Source organism: Ranitomeya imitator, chromosome 5, assembly GCF_032444005.1.
Source record: "Ranitomeya imitator isolate aRanImi1 chromosome 5, aRanImi1.pri, whole genome shotgun sequence".
In the NCBI taxonomy this organism is placed as follows: domain Eukaryota; kingdom Metazoa; phylum Chordata; class Amphibia; order Anura; family Dendrobatidae; genus Ranitomeya; species Ranitomeya imitator.
In genome coordinates, this window is record NC_091286.1 from 298457022 (window position 1) to 298477522 (window position 20501).

Sequence of the window (20501 nt, forward strand, 5' to 3'; positions counted from 1 at the left end):
AGTGATTTGTTTTTTTAATGTTTAAGGTTACGTTCACATTAGCGTTGCGTCGGGGGCAGCCGCGGCGACGCATGCGTCATGCGCCCCTATATTTAACATGGGGGGCGCATGGACATGCGTTGCTCTTGCGTTTTGTGACACATGCGTCCCTATGGCGCAACTGTCAGGGCGCAGAGGACGCTGCATGATGCAGTTTTTTCTGTGCCAAAAACCATGAAAAAATGAATGCATGCGTCACAAAATGTTGCGGCGTTCATTCGTTAACATTTGCGTTGTGCGTTGCGTCGCCGACGCTGCACCGCACAACGCTAATGTGAACGTAGCCCAAGTTGTATATATCTTTTAATTAGCTGTACTATCACCTGCATTGTGACTCTTATGGACTCTTCAGGTCCATATGTGAACAGAGCCTTACAAGAAGTATTTTTTTTTTCTTTTAAAAAAGAGTGAATAAAAGTTTAGCAAATATCATACAATTCAGGTAAAAATAATTTCTTTCCAGCTGCTTCTTCCTCGTGTGAGCTACCTGACCCTGGTCACTGATAAAGTGAAGAAACATTTTCAGAAAGTCCTGAGGACAGAAGACATAGGCGAGATTTGGTTTGAATTTGAAGGCATTCCTCTAAAATGGTGAGTTGCATGAAAGCATTGTTCATTTTGTAAGACTGAATAGGAGATCTTGTAAGTTTCTTGCTGAAAATGTTTCTTAAAATATATTAGGAAGTGGTGTTCAAAGTAAAAAAAAAAAAAATTGAAATAAAAAAATAGTAATTGTGATTTCCTGACCCATGTGATATAATAAGGGCAGGTCAGTGCTGGCTTCACAACTCTATGTTGTGGGGGGAGAGGGATCGGTCTGTGGAAGACTTCGTCGTTGTACATAAGTCACTGCCACTGGAGTCCGGCAAGCAAACATTTTATCTTTGATGGCTCAAAATTCTTCTCAAACTGCATTGGCTAAGTTTGGATATTTTCAGCAGATAATGCAGCCAGGGCTCATCATCGGCTGAAAAAAGCTTCATGCCTGACTGGTGTTGTGAAAAAAACCAAATATCTGTTATAAGTCAGTCATTGGTCTAAATGATTGCTCATCTCAAGAAAATGGCTGTCATTCATTATGGTCAAATTGGCCATTTTGGCTGACTTTTATCTTAGTGTATGGGCATATTTAATGTAGGGTATATCTGAAATAAAGAAGAGTACATTTGTTTTGAGTTCCTCTTGCTCCATGATGGTGGTGTTAGTGTTACCTCTTTTTCCATTGGGATGTTTAGGAATCTCAAATGGAATCAGATAGCAGGTTTTTGCTTTTTGATACCGGCATGACGTAGGGGCCTAGACCCCGATACCGGCCATGTGTCACTTGCTGGTCTGGATGCTGTCATTTTGATAAAATCACTATTTTATCTGCTGCAGATCTACCAGTTCTCTGAATTCTGATTGGCTGCTTTCTTCCTATGCACAGTGTATACAGAAAGCTGCTAACTAGTGGTGTGGGTGGGATGACCAGGAGGCACAAGGCGAACTGTAGAGATAAAACCCTGATTTTATTAAAATAACATCGCAGTCCAGTTAGTGACACCGTATTGGAAGCGGCGTCTCCATGCCGTTTTGTAGGAGATGGCAGGAAACGAGGATTAGGCATATTTGAATCCAACATGCCAAAATTATAATATTGGTTACTCACTATATGTTACTAAACAGAAATCTGGTGAGACCACCAAGTGACAGCCCAACTTGCAGATATGTGACCCCCTTTGTAACAGTGTGACTGTGACAGACCAACCTTGTTAATGATCTACCGCCCCAATTATTAAGCCTGCCATAAAAGGACATTGTTCCAAACCTTGTCCAAATATCTGCCTAGTATTTTCTTTCTTTATTTCTTCTGATTGAAAGCTTGCTGTTATTTAGTGATTTCAGTGTAGCTATGACTTTCATTTTGGCATTAAACTGTGAAAGTTCATTTTCTTTAGAACATTGTCTAACTGTCAGTGGTAAGGGCCGTTCTTAGTCAGAAAGACAGATCAGGAGTTTCAGAAATTATTTTTACTGCTTTCACTATCCCGTGTTCAGTCATTTGTACACCCTGATTACAGAACTCCATTACACTTTAATAATTTTAAATACATTTGTTTTGTACCCTTATCACAAATGGGAAAGGCAGATGTATGAATCATGAGATATATGCCCATCTTGTAATTTTATGGCATATCCCCTATGTCTTTATGATCGGCAGTGGCCTGATCTCTGGGAGCCCTGCCGATCATGAGAACAAAGGAGGCAAGGTGCTTTCACCTTTTCTGCTGGCTCATTGGCCATGGGTTCTCCCAAAAAGTGCACTACAGTTCTTCTTGAGTGAATGGGGCTGTGCCTCAGCCAGGTATGGATTCAGTTCTTTCTGCCCTAGGCACTCTTTGTGCTCATACCCTTATCAGTGATTCTGATAAAGAAATCCAATCCTATTGCAGGGGTCAAAGAGTGCTGTAAGTTACCTGCCACCATTAGAGATTGACAGTGGCATTTAAGTAGTTAAACAGCAGTGATCTGAACTAGCTCTCAAGCACCAATCTCTGCAGTCAGAGGCAGCTGTATAACACCTGAGCCGTCCTCATTGACAACTGCAGTATATGTAAGGTGCATGTCTGGAAGGGGTTAAAGGCAAGACGCCACTATCCATAGACTCTCCCTTCATGTTAATACAGACATACAAACATATCCGTTATATGTAACCACCTATAGGCCCATTATACATCATATTCAATAGGAACAGACAAAGGGCAGAAACAAATGGGGGTCTGGTATATGGATTGTGAGTAGTCACAACAAATCATCCATTATATTGGGCCCAAAAGTAGTCCCAAGGAGCCCATGTTGTCTTGAAAAGCTCTATTTTAGCAGTTAAGGAGGCTGTCACATATTACATTCTACGGACATCTGAGATTCTTTTGTAAATCAAATAAACGGAATCTTTCCCCATTTGGTTTGGCAGTGACCAGCGTGGTAAGCTCCTTCGTCCCTCTCCCTTCTCCCTTCCAATTTATAAAAACATCATAGTATCTCCCACACTTTAAAAAATAAAACAGGCAATGTTGGCCTAGGCTAAAAACCAGAGGTTTCTTTTTATGGCCTTGTTTAGTGGGATTTTTATACTATTGGGTTACGTATATTTGTTGACAGGGGTAGGGCCATGCCCTGCAACCTTCCACCATAGGCAACAAACCTCACCTGCCAAGTAACGAAAACTGCCTACATACAGTCCAGCAAGTTGTCGAGTACTTTGCTGCATAAAGAAACGCAGTGACATCGATCTGTGATCCTTCAGAAGTGGGACGCTCAGCTGTATAGTCACTTGCTGTTTTTCACAAGTCGAACAGGAAAATATCTGAATAATTGCTGATTGTTTCTTTCTATTAAGATGTGATTTGATGTCAAAATATGTTGTCTGTAGAGAGAAAAATAGCAATTTCCTAGTTGAAGCTTTACATTTTTTGTCTTAACTTTCTTTACTACTGCATCAGGTGTATCCTGGTGTCTTCCACAGCAAGACCCCTTATAGCAGCAAGTTTCCACCCTGATGATACATTTGTCGTGTAAATTCCTCCTACGTGATTCCCATTTTCTTCCCACAGTTTCCTCCTATGAAACTGGGGTTCTGGTCAACCTACATCAACGGTATTGTAGGGAGTACAGTGGTACGTCAGAACCACACGGTCTCTGCCTTTCCTATGCTCTGGAGGTGGGGTTCAGACTTACTGCTACGCCCTGAGTAGGGTGGCTATTCATAACGAACGTTATGCCAGGGTGAAGGGTCATTTTTAATACCTACTAAAGCCACATGAGTCAGATCAGCAGCCATCTGTGACCGACCGTCCTATCTCTATCTCCGTATAGCTTTGTGAACTTTTGCAATTTAGAGTGAGGTCTTGTTCACAAGTTTGTCTTTTAAACATACGGTACATCACGCTGATGCAAAATAACATGTGAAAAGAGCCACCGATTGTAATAGTCCATCTTGCATCCATTTAAAAGACTGAGAAAGAGGACTTGCAAACTACAAAAGAAGGGAGGAGACCACTGACGGTAGAAGCTGCTCATATACCATTGTAGTTTTTATAGTTGTGAGCTTTTTTAAAGAGGCAAGGTTTGAGGGTGGGAGAATCATGTTTCTAGAACATAGATGCATGGGAGAACTCTTGGAGGTGGTGGGTTGATGAGAAGAGGAAAACAAGGTAGGAGGTCTTGTGACAACCGTAGAACCAGAACTTGGGTTGGAAATATATGGTACAGACATGTTGGCTGTTGTGGACAGTGATGTCACTGTTTAAGGGGTTTTGCCTCTAAATTCACATGGTAGGTAATAAATGTATTATTGCATCTCCAATGCAGGGATGGAGATAGGTGATAAACATTTTCATTGGAAATCTCTTCAATTGAAGTGACTGGATAATGGGAATCAAATCAATAATATGCTACTGTATATGCAGCATATATTAACCCCTTAGTGACCACCAATACGTCTTTTTACAGACCTGCGATAAGAGACTAGTATCTCCCGATGGGCGACAATCCTGTAGCTGTAAGCTGCACAATATAGCTGACAACTTGCTGCATCAGCCGTGATTCGTGTTGGTACTGGCTATAGTAGTTTAACCTCTTAAATGCTGCTGTCAATAAAGACAACAGCATCTGGATGGTTAACAGAGTGTGGGTGTTTCCTCTTTAACCCCATTGGCACCCTGAGATCTTGATGTGTGGTCCTGATATTTGGCATGGCAATTCATTGCCAAATAACAGCCTTATAGTCTGCCAGCTATAGCGGCTTGTTCAGAAGTTATCAACATTTTGATAAAAATAAATGTCTTCATTCCTGTTATGTCATTTTGCTTTAATTCCTGAAAAAGCATCTTAAGGGTTAATAAACTACCTGACAGCAGGGGTGCTGTTTGTAAAATGGTATCACTTTTGGGGGTTTCCAATATGTAGGACCCCCCAAACTTAATTCCAAACTTAATAGGTCCCTAAAAAAAATACGTTTTGTAAATTTCATTGAAAAAAATGAGAAATTGCTACTACATTCTTAAACCTTCTAAAATGCTAACAAAATAAAAACACATTTTACAAATGGTGCTGATGTACAACAGACATGTGGGAAATGTTAATGTTTTTGTGTGATATGACTATCTGGATTAAAGGGATAATCATTCAAAGTTGAATAATTGCCAGTTTAAAAAAAAAAAAAAAAAAAAAAAAAGTAAAATGTATCATATTTTTATAAATGCATAAAATATCGACATCAATTTACCATTGTCATAAAGTACAATACGTCACGAAAAAACAGTCTCAAAATCAATGGGATATGTTAAAGCGGTCCAGAGTTATTACCACATATAGTGACACTTGTCAGATTTCAATTATTTGGCTTAGTCACTAAGGGGTTAAGGGTTACAGCAGATCTGCCTGACTATTTTCCTTTTGGCAGAGATGTAATATTTCTCAGTGCCCATTCAAGTGACTGGTCTGAGTGAGCGAAGCAATTTATTGCCCCTCTTATGGGGCTCAGGGCACCCACTCCTCTGACATTCATGTCCTAATCTGCAATTCCAGTGTCATAGATTGTGTTTAGATACCTGAACCAAACTGTCCAGTCAAAATACTAGCTTTAAGAAATATATAGGTGGTACAAGAAATAAAACCATTTATAATTTTTTTTTTTCTTTTATGTAATAAGGGTCAAACAATTATTATAAAAAGTGGTGGGAGCCTAAAATAGTAAATTACTAATAAATCCTCCATTACTTTTGATTGTCTTATGTGGGCAGTGTGATAAATGCGTTTTTTTTTTTTAACTTTTATATACACAGCACAGACCGATACAAACTTCGATGGTGGAGAGAACATTAAAGGAGCACTCCCATCAAAGCTTTTATTCCCCTTGATATATTACAATTATATATATATATATATATATATATATATATATATATATATATATATATATATATATATATATATATATATATATAATTATACATTATATTCACTATGTACTTACAATTGCTCATTTTGCCTTTCGCCCAGCTAATTCTTCTCTATGTAGAAGCATGATATCGTAGTACTAATGGAAAAGAGAGCAATTTGCTGGGTAGAAAGGTAAAATGAGCAATTGTAAGTACACAGTGCTATATAATATGATGAGTGCGGTCTTTAATAATATTGGTCAGTCTTTCTAACATGTGCATATTGTTGTATTTCTCTTTTCCCTGGGAGATGTCGCTAACGGCAATGATTTTTTGGTTTGCATAAATGGTCAGCCATTAATGAATTTTTGGTCTGTGTAAACATGCCACCAGTTGGCCAAGAAATCAGCCAAACATCAGACGTGGATATTTTGATGAATACTAATTTGGTCAATTATTGGCTCATGTATGAGATTGTCCAGTTAAAACAAGTTGTCCTGAGGATAGGCGATAACTTGCTGATCGGTTGGTGTCCCACCATTAGGATCCACACCAATTGGGAGATCCAGGAACTTTTATTCCTTTTACAAAATGTAGGTAGGTTCGGTACCCAACTGCTGATGCATTCATTCTCTATGGGGTGCCATAAAATGCCTAGTGCAGTGCTTGGCAGCCCCATAGGGAATGAGTAGGACGGAGGTAGAGTACACACTCTGCGGAGAGGTGGTAACTTCTTTTCACCAGACCATCCCTTTTAAGTATAGAACTTAACTAGTAAGCAATTTGCAGCACTGATACTGATCTCCACAAGATGGCGCATTTGCCTTTTCATCTTTGTGAGCCTCACATGATGGTCTGATATCATGTACAGCACTGTGCGCTGTTTTTTTATTTTTTTTATAAAATAACTGATTGTTTTCCAATATTGTAATCCACACAAAATAGATGGAATCTTTTACATTAGTGTTCTTAATCTGCTTGTATAAATATTAGCTTATCAAGCTTATGCTGTTTACCAGTTACAAAAAAGATATTCACATTTTATCATGACCTCTTTATTAGTCTATTCATACAATGTTTTGGCTGTATCTTCCGCAAATGTGCCACAACAATACACCTAACTATATGTTGAACAGCTGTACACACCCCAAAAGATCTGACAGATGACAAGCGTGACCTTCACATACATTGGGCATAAAATAGCTAATTCTTCAAGCGCTTCATAACCATACCATTAAGTAAAATAGTACTCTCATTGCTACAATGCTTTTATTTTGGAGCTCTTCCTATAACTGTAGAATGACCATTTCCTCTGGACACTCTCATATAATGGGGCCTGCATGTGTAATCTCAGCCTCCGGACTGATCTTCAGCAATGCAAGATGTAAATATCAGCTAATAGACCGGGGAAGCAGAACTGCTAGCACAGTTTCATCTATTATGTGGACCTCTATACTTCTACATTGTCACCCTACATTTTATATTCAGAGTTTCCATTTTCCCGTATGTGTAAATAATCTAATTGTTTACTACAAAAAAGAGGCTTCATGTAAAGTATCTATAGAAGAGAGTTTCTCCTATGTTTAAAGAATATTTTAATTACCGTAAGTATTTGATCCTTTTCGAAATAGATTTTTTTGTTTGCTTTTTTTGGTCTAATTGTTTGTTTTTGTTTAAGGCATTACCCAATTGGCTTACTTTTTGATCAGCATGCATCAAACACATCTCTACCTTGGAGCATCACCGTCCACTTCAAGGTATGTTGATAATGCTCTTGTTTAAGGAATGTTTAAATAAAAAGATTCACTTCCATTATGTATGATTATATCATATACCCATATTTCTCTTATCAATTTTGTATGTTCATACACTTAGAGGTTGTCCAGGACTGTAAAATTCTTAACCTGGTTTTAGGGGGTCCTTGTTATGGGGGACTTTTACTACCCGGATATTAACTAGGAAGCAGAGAACTGCAACAGGTTTCTGCTATTAATTTTTCTTGGTTATCTTTCACAATTGGTGCAGAATCCAACCAGAGGAGCAGCACGTTTGGACTTAATACTATCTAATGGACCTGACAGAATAACAAATCTGCAGGTCGTCGGTCATCTAGGAAATAGCGACCACAATATTGTATTGTTTCACTTGTCTTTCGCTAGGGGGACTTGTCAGGGAGTCACAAAAACACTGAACTTTAGGAAGGCAAAGTTTGACCAGCTTAGAGATGCCCTTAATCTGGTAGACTGAGACAATATCCTCAGAAATAAGAATACAGATAATAAATGGGAAATGTTTAAGAACATCCTAAATAGGCACTGTAAGCGGTTTATACCTTGTGGGAATAAAAGGACTAGAAATAGGAAAAACCCAATGTGGCTAAACAAAGAAGTAAGACAGGCAATTAACAGTAAAAACAAAGCATTTAAACTACTAAAGCAGGATGGCACCGTTGAAGCTCTAAAAAAAACCATAGGGAGAAAAATACTTTATCTAAAAAACTAATCAAAGCTGCCAAAAAGGAAACAGAGAAGCACATTGCTAAGGAGAGTAAAACTAATCCCAAACTGTTCAACTATATCAATAGATCAATAGTAAAAGAATCATAAGTGTAAGTGTAGGCACCTGAAAAAATTGTGAGGAAAGAATGGTGGTAGATGATGAAAAAAAAAAGCTAATATATTAAACACCTTCTTCTCCACGGTATTCACGGTGGAAAATGAAATGCTAAGTGAAATCCCAAGAAACAATGAAAACCCCATATTAAGGGTCACCAATCTAACCCAAGAAGAGGTGCGAAACCGGCTAAATAAGATTAAAATAGATAAATCTCCGGGTCCGGATGGCATACACCCACGAGTACTAAGAGAACTAAGTAATGTAATAGACAAACCATTATTTCTTATATTTAGGGACTCCAGAGCAACGGGGTCTGTTCCACAGGACTGGCGCATAGCAAATGTGGTACCAATATCCAAAAAGGGCTCTAAAAGTGAACCTGGAAATTATAGGCCAGTAAGTCTAACCTCTATTGTTGGTAAAATATTTGAAGGGTTTCTGAGGGATGTTATTCTGGATTATCTCAGTGAGAATAACTGTTTAACTCCATATCAGAATCGCTCCTGTCAAACCAATCTAATCAGTTTTTATAAAGAGTTAAGCTATAGACTGGACCAAAGTGAGTCATTGGACGTGGTATATCTTGATTTTTCCGAACGTTTGATACCATGCCACACGAGGTTGGAACACAAAATGAGAATGCTCGGTCTGGGGGAAAATGTGTGTACATGGGTAAGTAACTAACTTTCAAAAATAAAAATCGATACCAATAAAAGTAAAATTAATTGAGATATCAGTAGGTTAAGTGTTTTTGAATATCCATATTGAATCAGGAGACCCATATAATGCTCCATACAGCATATGGTGAGCATAAGATGCTCTATATTAAAATATCCCCCATATAATGCTGCACAAAGATTAATGCCCCATAAGATGCTCCATAGACACATTTGCCCCATATAATGCTGCATAAAGGTTAATAAGGGCCCCATAAGATGCTCCATAGAGATATTTGCCCCATATAATGCTGCACAAATGCTGATTATGGCCCCATAAGATGCTCCATAGAGATATTTGCCCCATATGCCGTTGCTTTGATTAAAAAAAAAAAATAGCATACTCATCTCTCGTCGCTCAGGCCCCGGCACTTGCAATATTCACCTGTCCTCGTTCCACCGCCGGGCGCCGCTGTGTCTTCCGTTTCCTCTGCACTGACGTTCAGGCAGAGGGTGTGCACTGACCACGTCATCACTCCCTCTGACCTGAGCGTCACAGCAGAGGATGCGGAAGACTGAGCCCGGCGGTGGAACGAGGACAGGTGAATATCGCGCAATGCTGATCACCCTCCCCATTATACTCACCTACTCCCGGCGCGGTCCCTGACAGCTTCCCTGATGGTCTTCTCCGGGCGCTGATAGCTTCTTCCAGCGTTGAGCGGTCACCAGTACGTTCGTTACAGTAATGAATATGCGGCTCCACCCCTATGGGAGTGGAGTCGCGTCCATATTCATTAGGCTGGGATCACACATACGCGAGATACGGCTGAGTCTGGCAGGTGAAAACCCAGCTCTGGCGCCGGCACTCCAGTGCGGAGCATGCAGCCGCACAGCAATACATGGAGCCGCACACTCCGCTCCGGAGTGCTGGCGTCAGAGTTGGGTTTTCACCTGCGAGACTCGGCCGTATCTCGCGTATGTGTGATCCCGGCCTTACTTTAATGAGCGGTACCATGTGACTGCTCAATGCTGGAAGAAGCTGTCAGCGCTCGGAGACCATCGGAGATGCAGGATCTTGCCAGGAGCAGGTGAGTATGTCACAGCCGCCGCTTCCCCTCCCCCACCGAGCCCTCCCTCCCTGGGACAATGACTCGAGTATAAGCCGAGAGGGGCACTTTCAGCCTAAAGAATGGGCTGAAAATCACGGCGTATACTCGAGTATATGCGGTAACTGGCTTAGGCTAGGTTCACATTTGCGGTTGAGTCCGTAGTATATTGTCCGCAAACTCTTGCAAAAACACATGATAACGCAGCGCTTTTTAACTACATCAGCTTATGCATGACGCCTCATTGGGGGACACAGACCGAGGGTGAATGCTGCTGCCAATAGGAGGCTGACACTAAGTGATACAAAAAAAGTTAGCAGCTCCTCTGCAGTATACACCTTCCTGCTGGCTCTCAGCTAACCTGTTCTTGCTTAGTGTCTGTAGAACGCGGAGGGTCGTCTCCCCGTATCCTCTCCTGCGACGTGGGAAGCCATGACTGAGCTCACTTTAGGTGCGACGGTTCCTTCGGGTCCCGGCCTCCCCACACCAATAACGTGCGAGCACATGCAGTGTCGCCTCTATGTAACCTCTCCTGGAGCCAGGCCTATTGCCGGACAACTTGCCCAGTCCAACCGGGGGCTTGAACTCCGTGGATGTACAGAGGCTCCTTCTTTTTGGCGTCCGAGCAGCCCCCACTGTACCACCACTGTTAAAGCAGATGGCACAAGGAGCCGGACGGTTCCTCTCCACCTCCCTAACAAGGGGATGGTGGATTGAGGGTCATCTTCATCACCGCACTTCTCATGATATTGCCTCATTCGCGCCATCAGGCCTTGCATCTCTTTGTTGCATCGTTTGCATTTTGTACGCATGCCTGCCTTACCGATAGGCGAATGAGCTACATTAAAATATTCCCAAACTGGGTCTCTTTTACGGCCTGCTGCCATTATAAGGAAAGAATGTAATAAACCTCAGATCGTACACACAAACAGATCCAGACTTGTCTGTCTGTGGCTATGCTGCAGTATTGTGCTCAAAGTTTCACTTTCATTTTCTTGTCTGCTTGCCCTTCCTCCTCCTCACACTTAGATTCACATTCTTCTTGTGTTGTGCAGATCTATTCCACTCCAAACAATCAGAAACATATTGTCTAACTTCTTGGACTTGGCACTGAAGGGGTTGATTCTGTATTCATAGGTTTGCAGAACAATAGGATTAAGGTCTTTTTCTCAACTCTGTTCATGTTGTAACATTTTTGCCGTGAAGAAGAGGCTGGGACCTCTGCGGAGTCAAATTCAGTTTTGAGAACTGCGTAAGTAAAGCGAGTGTCTGTGATAATATAGGAGAGAAACTGCCCACTAATCCTACAGAAACCTCTGGAAGAGCATGGCATTGTGAATGTTACACATATACAGCCTTTATTCTACTGAGTTAAACAACTCAGCTTTATCTCATGATGGAAGAACCTTTGGATGGTAAAATATTTTCCTCAAAAAGCAGTTTATTGAAAAAAATCCGATTTAAATAAAAAAAATCTGATTTTTTTTTTTTTTTTTATTTAAAAAAAAACAACAAAACATTAATTTTTATCCACCCTGATGTGCAGCATTATATGGGGGCAAATATCTGTATGGGGTATCTTATGTGGCCATGTGCAGCATTATATGGGGGCACATATCTGTATGGGGTATCTTATGTGGCCATGTGCAGCATTATATGGGGGCAAATATCTGTATGGGGCATCTTATGTGGCCATGTGCAGCATTATATGGGGGCAAATATCTGTATGGGGCATCTTATGTGGCCATGTGCAGCATTATATGGGGGCAAATATCTGTATGGGGCATCTTATGTGGCCATGTGCAGCATGATATGAGGGGCAAATATCTGTATGGGGCATCTTATGTGGCCATGTGCAGCATTATATGGGGGCAAATATCTGTATGGGGCATCTTATGTGGCCATGTGCAGCATGATATGAGGGGCAAATATCTGTATGGGGCATCTTATGTGGCCATGTGCAGCATGATATGGGGGGCAAATATCTGGGGCATCTGTATGGGGCCATGTGCAGCATGATATGGGGCAAATATCTGTATGGGGCATCTTATGTGGCAATGTGCAGCATTATATGGGGCAAATATCTGTATGGAGCATCTTGTGGGGTCATAATCAGCATTTGTGCAGCATTATATGGGGCATATTTTAATATGGAGCATCTTATGGGGCCCATCATAAACTGTATGGAGCATTATATGGGGCTCCTGATTCAATATGGATATTCAAAAACACTTAATCTACTGATGTCTCAATTAATTTTACTTTTATTGGTATCTATTTTTATTTTTGAAATTTACCAGTAGCTGCTGCATTTCCCATCCTAGGCTTATACTCGAGTCATTAAGTTTTCCCAGTTTTTTGTTGCAAAATTAGGGGGGTCGGCTTATACTCGAGTATATATGGTAGCTAAATCACCTTCCTGCATCATCATCTTCTCCTGGATCAGTTCTCCTAATCACAGCTCTTGCTGTCCTGAGCCATGTCCTTGATCAAATGTCCTGTTATCGCTATGTGTAAATATGATTACAGTGTGGACTTAAAAATAAGCCACTGATAGCTGACTGTGTTACAGCAGAACGTGTGCTGAGCTTTATATTTCTACTAATACTGTAGCTGCGCTGCTTACCAGAGCTGTCACTCATATAGAACTGCCAGAAACCATGAATAAAGTAGCCTGCATAGCTCTGAACTGTTCAGTAGACAACTTGAGAATACCCCTTTAGGGTATGTGCACACGTTGCGGATTCTCTGTGGATGCGCAGCGTTTTTTGCAGTGCAGAAACGCTGCAGATCCGTAATTGATTTACAGTACAATGTAAATCAATGAGAAAAAAAAAATGCTGTCCACACTTTCTGTGGTTTCACAAAAAAGTAGTGACATGCTACTTCTTTTAATCTGCAGCGTTTTTCTACCCATTCCATTATAGAAAACCGCAGGGGTAAAAAATGCGGCAAATCCGCAAGAAAACCGCAGCAAAAACGCACAAACGCTGTGGAACCGCACAAAAAATGCGACAAATCTGCAGGTGCGTTTTCTGCCAGGAGAGGCAGAATTCGCACCAGCAATTCCTAAGCCTAATCCGCAACGTGTGCACATAGCCTTAAAGTGGTTGTTTTGTCATTTGATACTGATAACTTACCCTTGGGGCGAGTCAGCAATATCCAAATAGTGATGATCTAGCAACTTCACCTATCAGCTTTTATTAGTTGTGGTAGGGTCCATGGACCACGGCTTCACTGTGCAGATCTGTGTAGATCCACTCCTTTGTAAGAGTTAATCTGACTGTTGTCAGGGCTAATAACAGCTGATCACTGGGGGTGCCTTCAGACAGAACCTAAGTAAAGCTCATGAATATCGTATGACCGGAGATGCCTTTTAAAAAGCTACAATTTAAAGTTTGAAAATTGACTTTGCAAAATTGTGGCAAAAACCTGCAAAATAATTTGTCGCTGTGGGCATGAGTTTAGTATCCATTGGCTGAGCTTGGACGCCCTTGTCTTCTACTGCTATACTACTGTAAACCCTCTAGGTAATAGCCAAATAACTTTTCAAGCCATTGCTGCGCACACCCACTATAAATCATAAAGGGCTGCAGGTGCCTGGGGCAACTTTATATAGGTAAATGATGGAAACATCCCGTATTGTTGCATCTTATTTTAATAATAATGCTTTTAGATGCTTTGTAGTGAATAATAGTGGGCTATAAGAAACATCTCTAATATTTTGCTGATTTTTGTACTGTGCAAATGTTGATTTACATTAAAAAGTCCCTTTAGACTAAGAAGCTAAAGTGCTGACTAAGAACCTTTTTTGAGTAGGTGATTTCTAAACCATGAGTGTTCAGCTAAAAACAGACTCATGTCTACTTTATTCAGCGTCATCTTCGAATCCGACATGCAGGGCATGACTTAACATGTTTTTATTTTCAGTCTTTGAGTAAACTGAACTAACTTTGATAACATCCAAACGGTTTATCAAAACCACTGTACTCTTAGATGCTGGCAGAAATGTAGCCTCCCTTTCAGTACGTGAAGCTGTGGCTCTAGTTCTGAGTCACTTGTTCCACAATGCTGCACGCATAGATCTTCTAGGTTGTATCATTCTTTTTCTGCACTCCAATAACCGTATGGTGTATTTGGCTCTGTATAAAAACACTATGGACCCAATTTGTTGTTCACATTGGTCTTGATTAGGAGATGTGCAAGATTAAAACACCCCTGATTCATGAAGATGTACATGCCTCTTCATGAATCGGCAGCGTCAGAGATGAGTGTTGTGACCTTTCTGCAATTGCTACTCCAGTCTCTGCTGCAGTAAGATTTGTAGGCACATGGAAAGATGGATCTAAAATGTCGCTGCCAAACTCCGACCCGCTTCTTCATCAGAAGTTCATGACAAACCTATATAACTTTGTATCTCTTTATATAAATGCCCTCTTCCAGGCTCTGGGGCAGATGGTGCCTGGAAGATAACTGTCTCCAGAGCTTGTTTTAAATATAAGGGGGAGTTAGTGTCATATACTTTGTTATGGCCGCTCTCTGCTCTCCTGATCCCACTGCAGAGCTGTGTGTGATTGTACCTGACACATCTGCAGGTTCCTCTCAGCTTTAGCTTCCATCTCACAGGCAGACAGGGCCGCAATATTGTTGCAATACAGCAGAGCTGAGAAAGAAGCAAGAAATGTGTTTGGAAGAAGACAAATGTAATTTCTCCTGTTCTGTGTTAGGCTTCTTTCACACTAGCGTCGGAATCTCCCCGTCGCAATGCGTCGGGGAGAGATTCCGACGCTAGCGTTTGTTGCATTGCACAATGGGTGCAGCGGATGCATTTTTCCGGCGCATCCGCTGCCCCATTGTAAGGTGCGGGGAGGTGGGGGCGGAGTTCCGGCCACGCATGCGCGGTTGGAAAAAGCGGTCCGTCAGGAGAAAAAAACGTTACATGTAGCGTCTTTTTTCACCCGACGGTCCGCAAAAGCACGACGCATCCGTCGCTCGACGGATGCGACGTGTGGCAATCCGTCGCAAATGCGTCGTCAATGCAAGTCTATGGGGAAAAAACGCATCCTGCAAGCACTTTTGCAGGATGCGTTTTTTCTGCAAAACGACGCATTGTGACGGATTGCAGAAAACACTAGTGTGAAAGTAGCCTTAGTTACTTGTCTCACTAACTCCCCTTAATGTAAAATAATCTCTACCTCCAGAGATTATCTTCCAGGCGCCATCCTCCCTAGAGCCTGGAAGAGGTCATTTTATATTAAGTGATAAAAGATGATTTCTTAGCAACATCACATCTGATGTTAGACACACAGCTAGGACTCTCTTCAGTATTCTATGGCCTGTGTCCCCTTATTAATCCCTTTAAGACCTTGGAAGTTTTAGGTGCGTCCAAGGTCGCCTCCCCCTGTTTTCTTTGTGCTCAGGCAATGAGCCCACAACTTTTCCTGCACATTTTTGTGCCCCTAACAGCCACGCATGGAATCTCGATCCACCTGTTAACATGTTCAATGCCGCTGTCAATCTGACAAATGTCGCATCACAAACTCTGCCCATCGGGGCCTGTGTCACATGACCGATGGTTTGGCATGACAACCTGGAGTCTGCAGTAGACCCCTGTAGTTGTCATTGATGGATAGCTATGAACGCTGCCCCTAGACTGACGCTCGTAGCAGATGAGCATTTTAGCTGCACATAGCAGGGTTGAAGCTTTGCTATGTGTAGCACAGACGATCAGAAGATTGCAGAGTCTAATCTCCCATAAAGACTAGAGATGAGCGAATATACTCGTTACTCGAGATTTAGTTTTTCTTGCCGCAGCTGAATGATATACATCTGTTAGCCAGCAAAAGTACATGTGGGGGTTGCCTGGTTGCTTGGGAATCCCCACATGTAATCAAGCTGGCTAAGAGATGTAAATCGTTCAGCTGCGGCAAGAAAAACTAAGTCTCTGAGCACTAAAAAATACTCGGAGGACCCCCGAGCGTGCTTGAAATCTCGAGTAACTAGTATATTCGCTCATCTCTACTTAAAACCTTTAGTGAACATCATAAAAAAGTAAAGCATTGTTTTTTGCCTTGCTTTTTATCATCCCACCAAACATAAACAGGAATAAAACGCGATCAAAAAGACTGATATAAATAAACATGCTACCGCTGAAAACGTCATCTTGTCCCGCAAAAAACAAGCTGCCATACAGCTCCATGAGCAGAAAAAATAAAACGTTATAGCTCTCAGAATAAAGTGATGCAAAAATAATTTTTTCTATAAAATATTTTGTGTAAAAGCGCCAAAACATAAAAAGACTATATAAATGAGGTATCGCTGTAATCGTACTGTCGCAAAAAATAAAACTGCCTCATCAATTTTACCACACATGGAACGGTATAACACCTTCCCTGCTCAAAAAAAAATCCTGAACTGCTGTTCATTCTGCTTCCCAAAAATTGGAATAGAAAGCGATCAAAAAATGTCACCAATTAAAACATCAACTCGTCCCGCAAAAAAACAAGCCATCACATGACTGTGGGCCAAAACATGAACAAATTATAGCTCTCAAAATGTGGTGATGCAAAAACAATTTTTGCAATTAAAGCATCTTTTATTATGACAGCAGCTGAATATAAAAACCCGATTTATAAATCTGGTATCGCGGTAATCACACCGACCCGAAGAATAAAGTCGCCTAATCACTTATACCACACGAGGAATGGCGTATAAAATTCTTCACCTGCTGTTGAATTTTTTTTTTTTTTCATCCTGCTGTGAGCGCTTGCATCGGGGTTTCTGTGTAAATCTCTAAAATACTTGATTCAGACAACATTTGGCGGATAATTCTCTATAATGAGGCATATAGAGGCACTGTGGATGCAATAGGACCTGTGATCCGGCGGTGTCCGTCTTTTTAGGATTGTATAAAAGTGCTGTCGGCCACAGTTTTGTGCACTTCTGAAAAGACACCGCTGAACAGAAGCCAGAAGAAGTCCAGAGTAACTCTGCTACCTCATTGTAGTGATTGGATCCCTCAGGGGTTTCATCTGAATCACGTCACTCAGAGATTTAGATGAAAATCCCAAAGTAAGTGGTCAGCGTAGAGCGCTGGATAAATGTGATTCCAAATGTTACGTACAATGTTCCCAAAAAGCTTCAACTCAATCCACAAAAAAGCAAGCCCTCACTCAGGTATGTCATCTGTTAACGGAAATATAGGGGCATTCCACGTTACTGATGGTAATAAGGCTCTGGAAAAGCGAAATGGCTCCTCATCCACCAAAAGAAATTCAGCAAATTCTCCGCTCCCAAATCCAAATGTCCTCTACCTTCTGAGACCCACAGTGTACCTAAACCACATATTGCATCCAGGTTTGGTATTTCTGAAGTGAAGAGAGCCTGCCTAACTTACGGGTGCATGCCTCCAGAAGCATGGGCTGGGCATAAACGTACTGGTTACTACAACGGCAGTTTGCAACTTGGCAACATTCATTACTGCTTGTTTCTGGAAATACCCATGGAGTCAAAATCAGCACTACACCTGTAGATATATTCCCAAAGTGGTATCATTTCCTAAATGGGGTAACTTGAGGAGGGATTCAGTTCTTCTAGCAATTAGGGCTCTGTATATGGAGTACGCAAACTCTTCTAGGGAAAAGCTGCACTCCAGGAGGCAAATGGTGCTCCATTCCTCCGTAAGGCTAAGTAGTACTGTACAGCCACATATTGGGGTACTGCGACCTTCAGTAGAAATTGTAGGACAAGTTTTGGTGCCTTTCTTACCCACTTCTTGTGTGAAAATGTAAAATCTGGGGCTAAAACTAAATTTGGGTGGTTAAAAATGTACCGTATATAGTCATGTATAAGCCGAGATTTTCAGCTTATTTTTGGTGTGGAAAACGCCTCCCTTGGCTTATACACGAGTCATTGTCCCAGGGGGTCGGCGAGGGAGGGGGAGCGTCAGGAGTCGGTGGTTGTCATATCATACTCACCCACTCCTCACGTGATCGCAGCAAGTCCTCCCTGCATCACTGTGTTGTCCCGGCGAGGCAGCTTCTTCCTGTAGCAGCGGTCACGTGGTACCGCTCATTAAAGTAATGAATATGGATGTGTGTCCACTCCCATAGGCGTGGGGTGCATATTCATTACTTTAAAGGGAACCTGTCACCCCGTTTTTTGAGATTGAGCTATAAATACTGTTAAATAGGGCCTGCGCTGTGCGTTACTATAGTGTATGTAGTGTACCCTGGTTCCCCACCTATGCTGAGAAATACATTACCAAAGTCGCCGTTTTCGCCTGTCAATCAGGCTGGTCTGGTCAGGTGGGCGTGTTCACAGCGCTCTTTTCTTCCCCAGCTTTCCGTTGGTGGCGTAGTGGTGTGCGCATGTCCAGAGTTCCGACTTCCCTGCGCCCACGTGAAGACACAGCGCGCGATCTGCGCTGTAATCCCTTGCATCGGTGGGGGCGGCCATCTTCCTGGGGCCGCGCGTGCGCAGATGGAGTGCTCTGCTGCACGGGGCTTCAGGAAAATGGCCGCGGGCAGCTGCGCGTGCGCATTAGAGATCGCGGCGGCCATTTTCCCAAAGCCGAGATGCAAACTCGGCTTTGGGAAAATGGCCGCCGCGATCTCTAATGCGCACGCGCGGCTGCCCGCGGCCATTTTCCTGAAGCCCCGTGCAGCAGAGTACTCCATCTGCGCACGCGCGGCCACAGGAAGATGGCCGCCCCCACCGATGCAAGGGATTACAGCACAGATCGCGCGCTGTGTCTTCACGTGGGCGCAGGGAAGTCGGAACTCTGGACATGCGCACACCACTACGCCACCAACGGAAAGCTGGGGAAGAAAAGAGCGCTGTGAACACGCCCACCTGACCAGACCAGCCTGATTGACAGGCGAAAACGGCGACTTTGGTAATGTATTTCTCAGCATACATGGGGAATCGGGGTACACTACATACACTATAGTAACACACAGCGCAGGCCCTATTTAACAGTATTTATAGCTCAATCTCAAAAAACGGGGTGACAGGTTCCCTTTAATGAGTGGTACCACGTGACCGCTGAACACAAAAAGCTGCTGGTCCTTGGATAACAGAGAGATGCAGGGACGTGCAGCGTCAGCGTGAGAAGGACGGGGGAAGCCGAGCGGAGCCATGCATACAACAGGGGGAGGACGGAGAAGCCATGCACACAACAGGGGGAGGACCGAGGAGCCATGCACACAACAGGGGGGGGGATGGAGGAGCTATGCACACAACCGGGGGAGCCACACATTCCAGGACGGGGATGAGGGGACAATTCATACCCGGCTTATACTCGAGTCAATAAGCTTCCCAGTTTTCCGTGGCAAAATTGGGTGCCTCGACTTATACTCGGATCGGCTTATACTCGAGTATATATGGTAGTTATTTTTTCTTCACTGCCCAATGGCATAAAATTTTGTGATACTCCCATGATGGCATTATGATCACTGCACCCCTAGATAAATTAATTGAGAAGTGTAGTTTGTAAAATGGGGTCACTTATGGAGGTTCTCCTGTTCTGGCACCTCATGGGCTCTCCCAGTGGGTTATGGCACCTGCAAACCGTAAAATTTGGCACTCCTTGCCTTCTGAGCTTTGCACTGTGCCTGAAAAATATTTCCTGAGTACATGTAGGGTATTGGTGCACTCAAGAAAAAATGGACCTCAGTTGTTTGTAAAAAAAAAAAAGAAAATCCTATTAGCCCTTAAAAAAAAAATTAAAAACTTGGGGTGAAAATAACATTTTTGTGAGGAAAAATGTGATTTTATTATTTTCATGAGGAAAAGGGTGAAACTCGGTCAAAGGAGCCCCGAAAGGAAACTGACACCAGAATGGGGTTAAGCCACAATGCTTTTCAACGGAGGGAGTGCAGCTCAGAGAGAGCTCAGAACTTTCCATGGGAGACTTGCTATGAGCGTCGACCGCCGGGTGGTGCTCATAGCAATCCGGCAATGGTAACCATAGTCTGCAGGAGACTTCTGGTTGTCATGCCAACCCATCGGTGACCCTCGATCATGTGACTGGGCTCACTTATGGGCAGATTTTCATCACGCTTGCCAGAGGCGCGTGTTGAATGTCGCCGTCAGTTTGACAGCGGCATTTAATGGGTTAATGGCCGTGAGAGGATCGCGATTCCTCCCCCGGCTGTTGGGGG

At 42.5% G+C, this 20501-nt stretch overlaps 1 protein-coding gene across 7 annotated transcripts in view; it reads left to right on the top strand.

Annotated features, from left to right (window-relative positions):
- Positions 1-20501, top strand: part of ATG5 (autophagy related 5) — a 260439-nt gene that overhangs the window by 9856 nt on the left and 230082 nt on the right. For all 7 annotated transcript variants that reach the window (XM_069726288.1, XM_069726292.1, XM_069726291.1 and 4 more), the window contains exons 3-4: positions 503-630; positions 7639-7717. In XM_069726288.1, coding sequence (XP_069582389.1) covers positions 503-630; positions 7639-7717 — 207 coding nt within the window. The remainder of the gene's footprint in view (positions 1-502; positions 631-7638; positions 7718-20501) is intronic.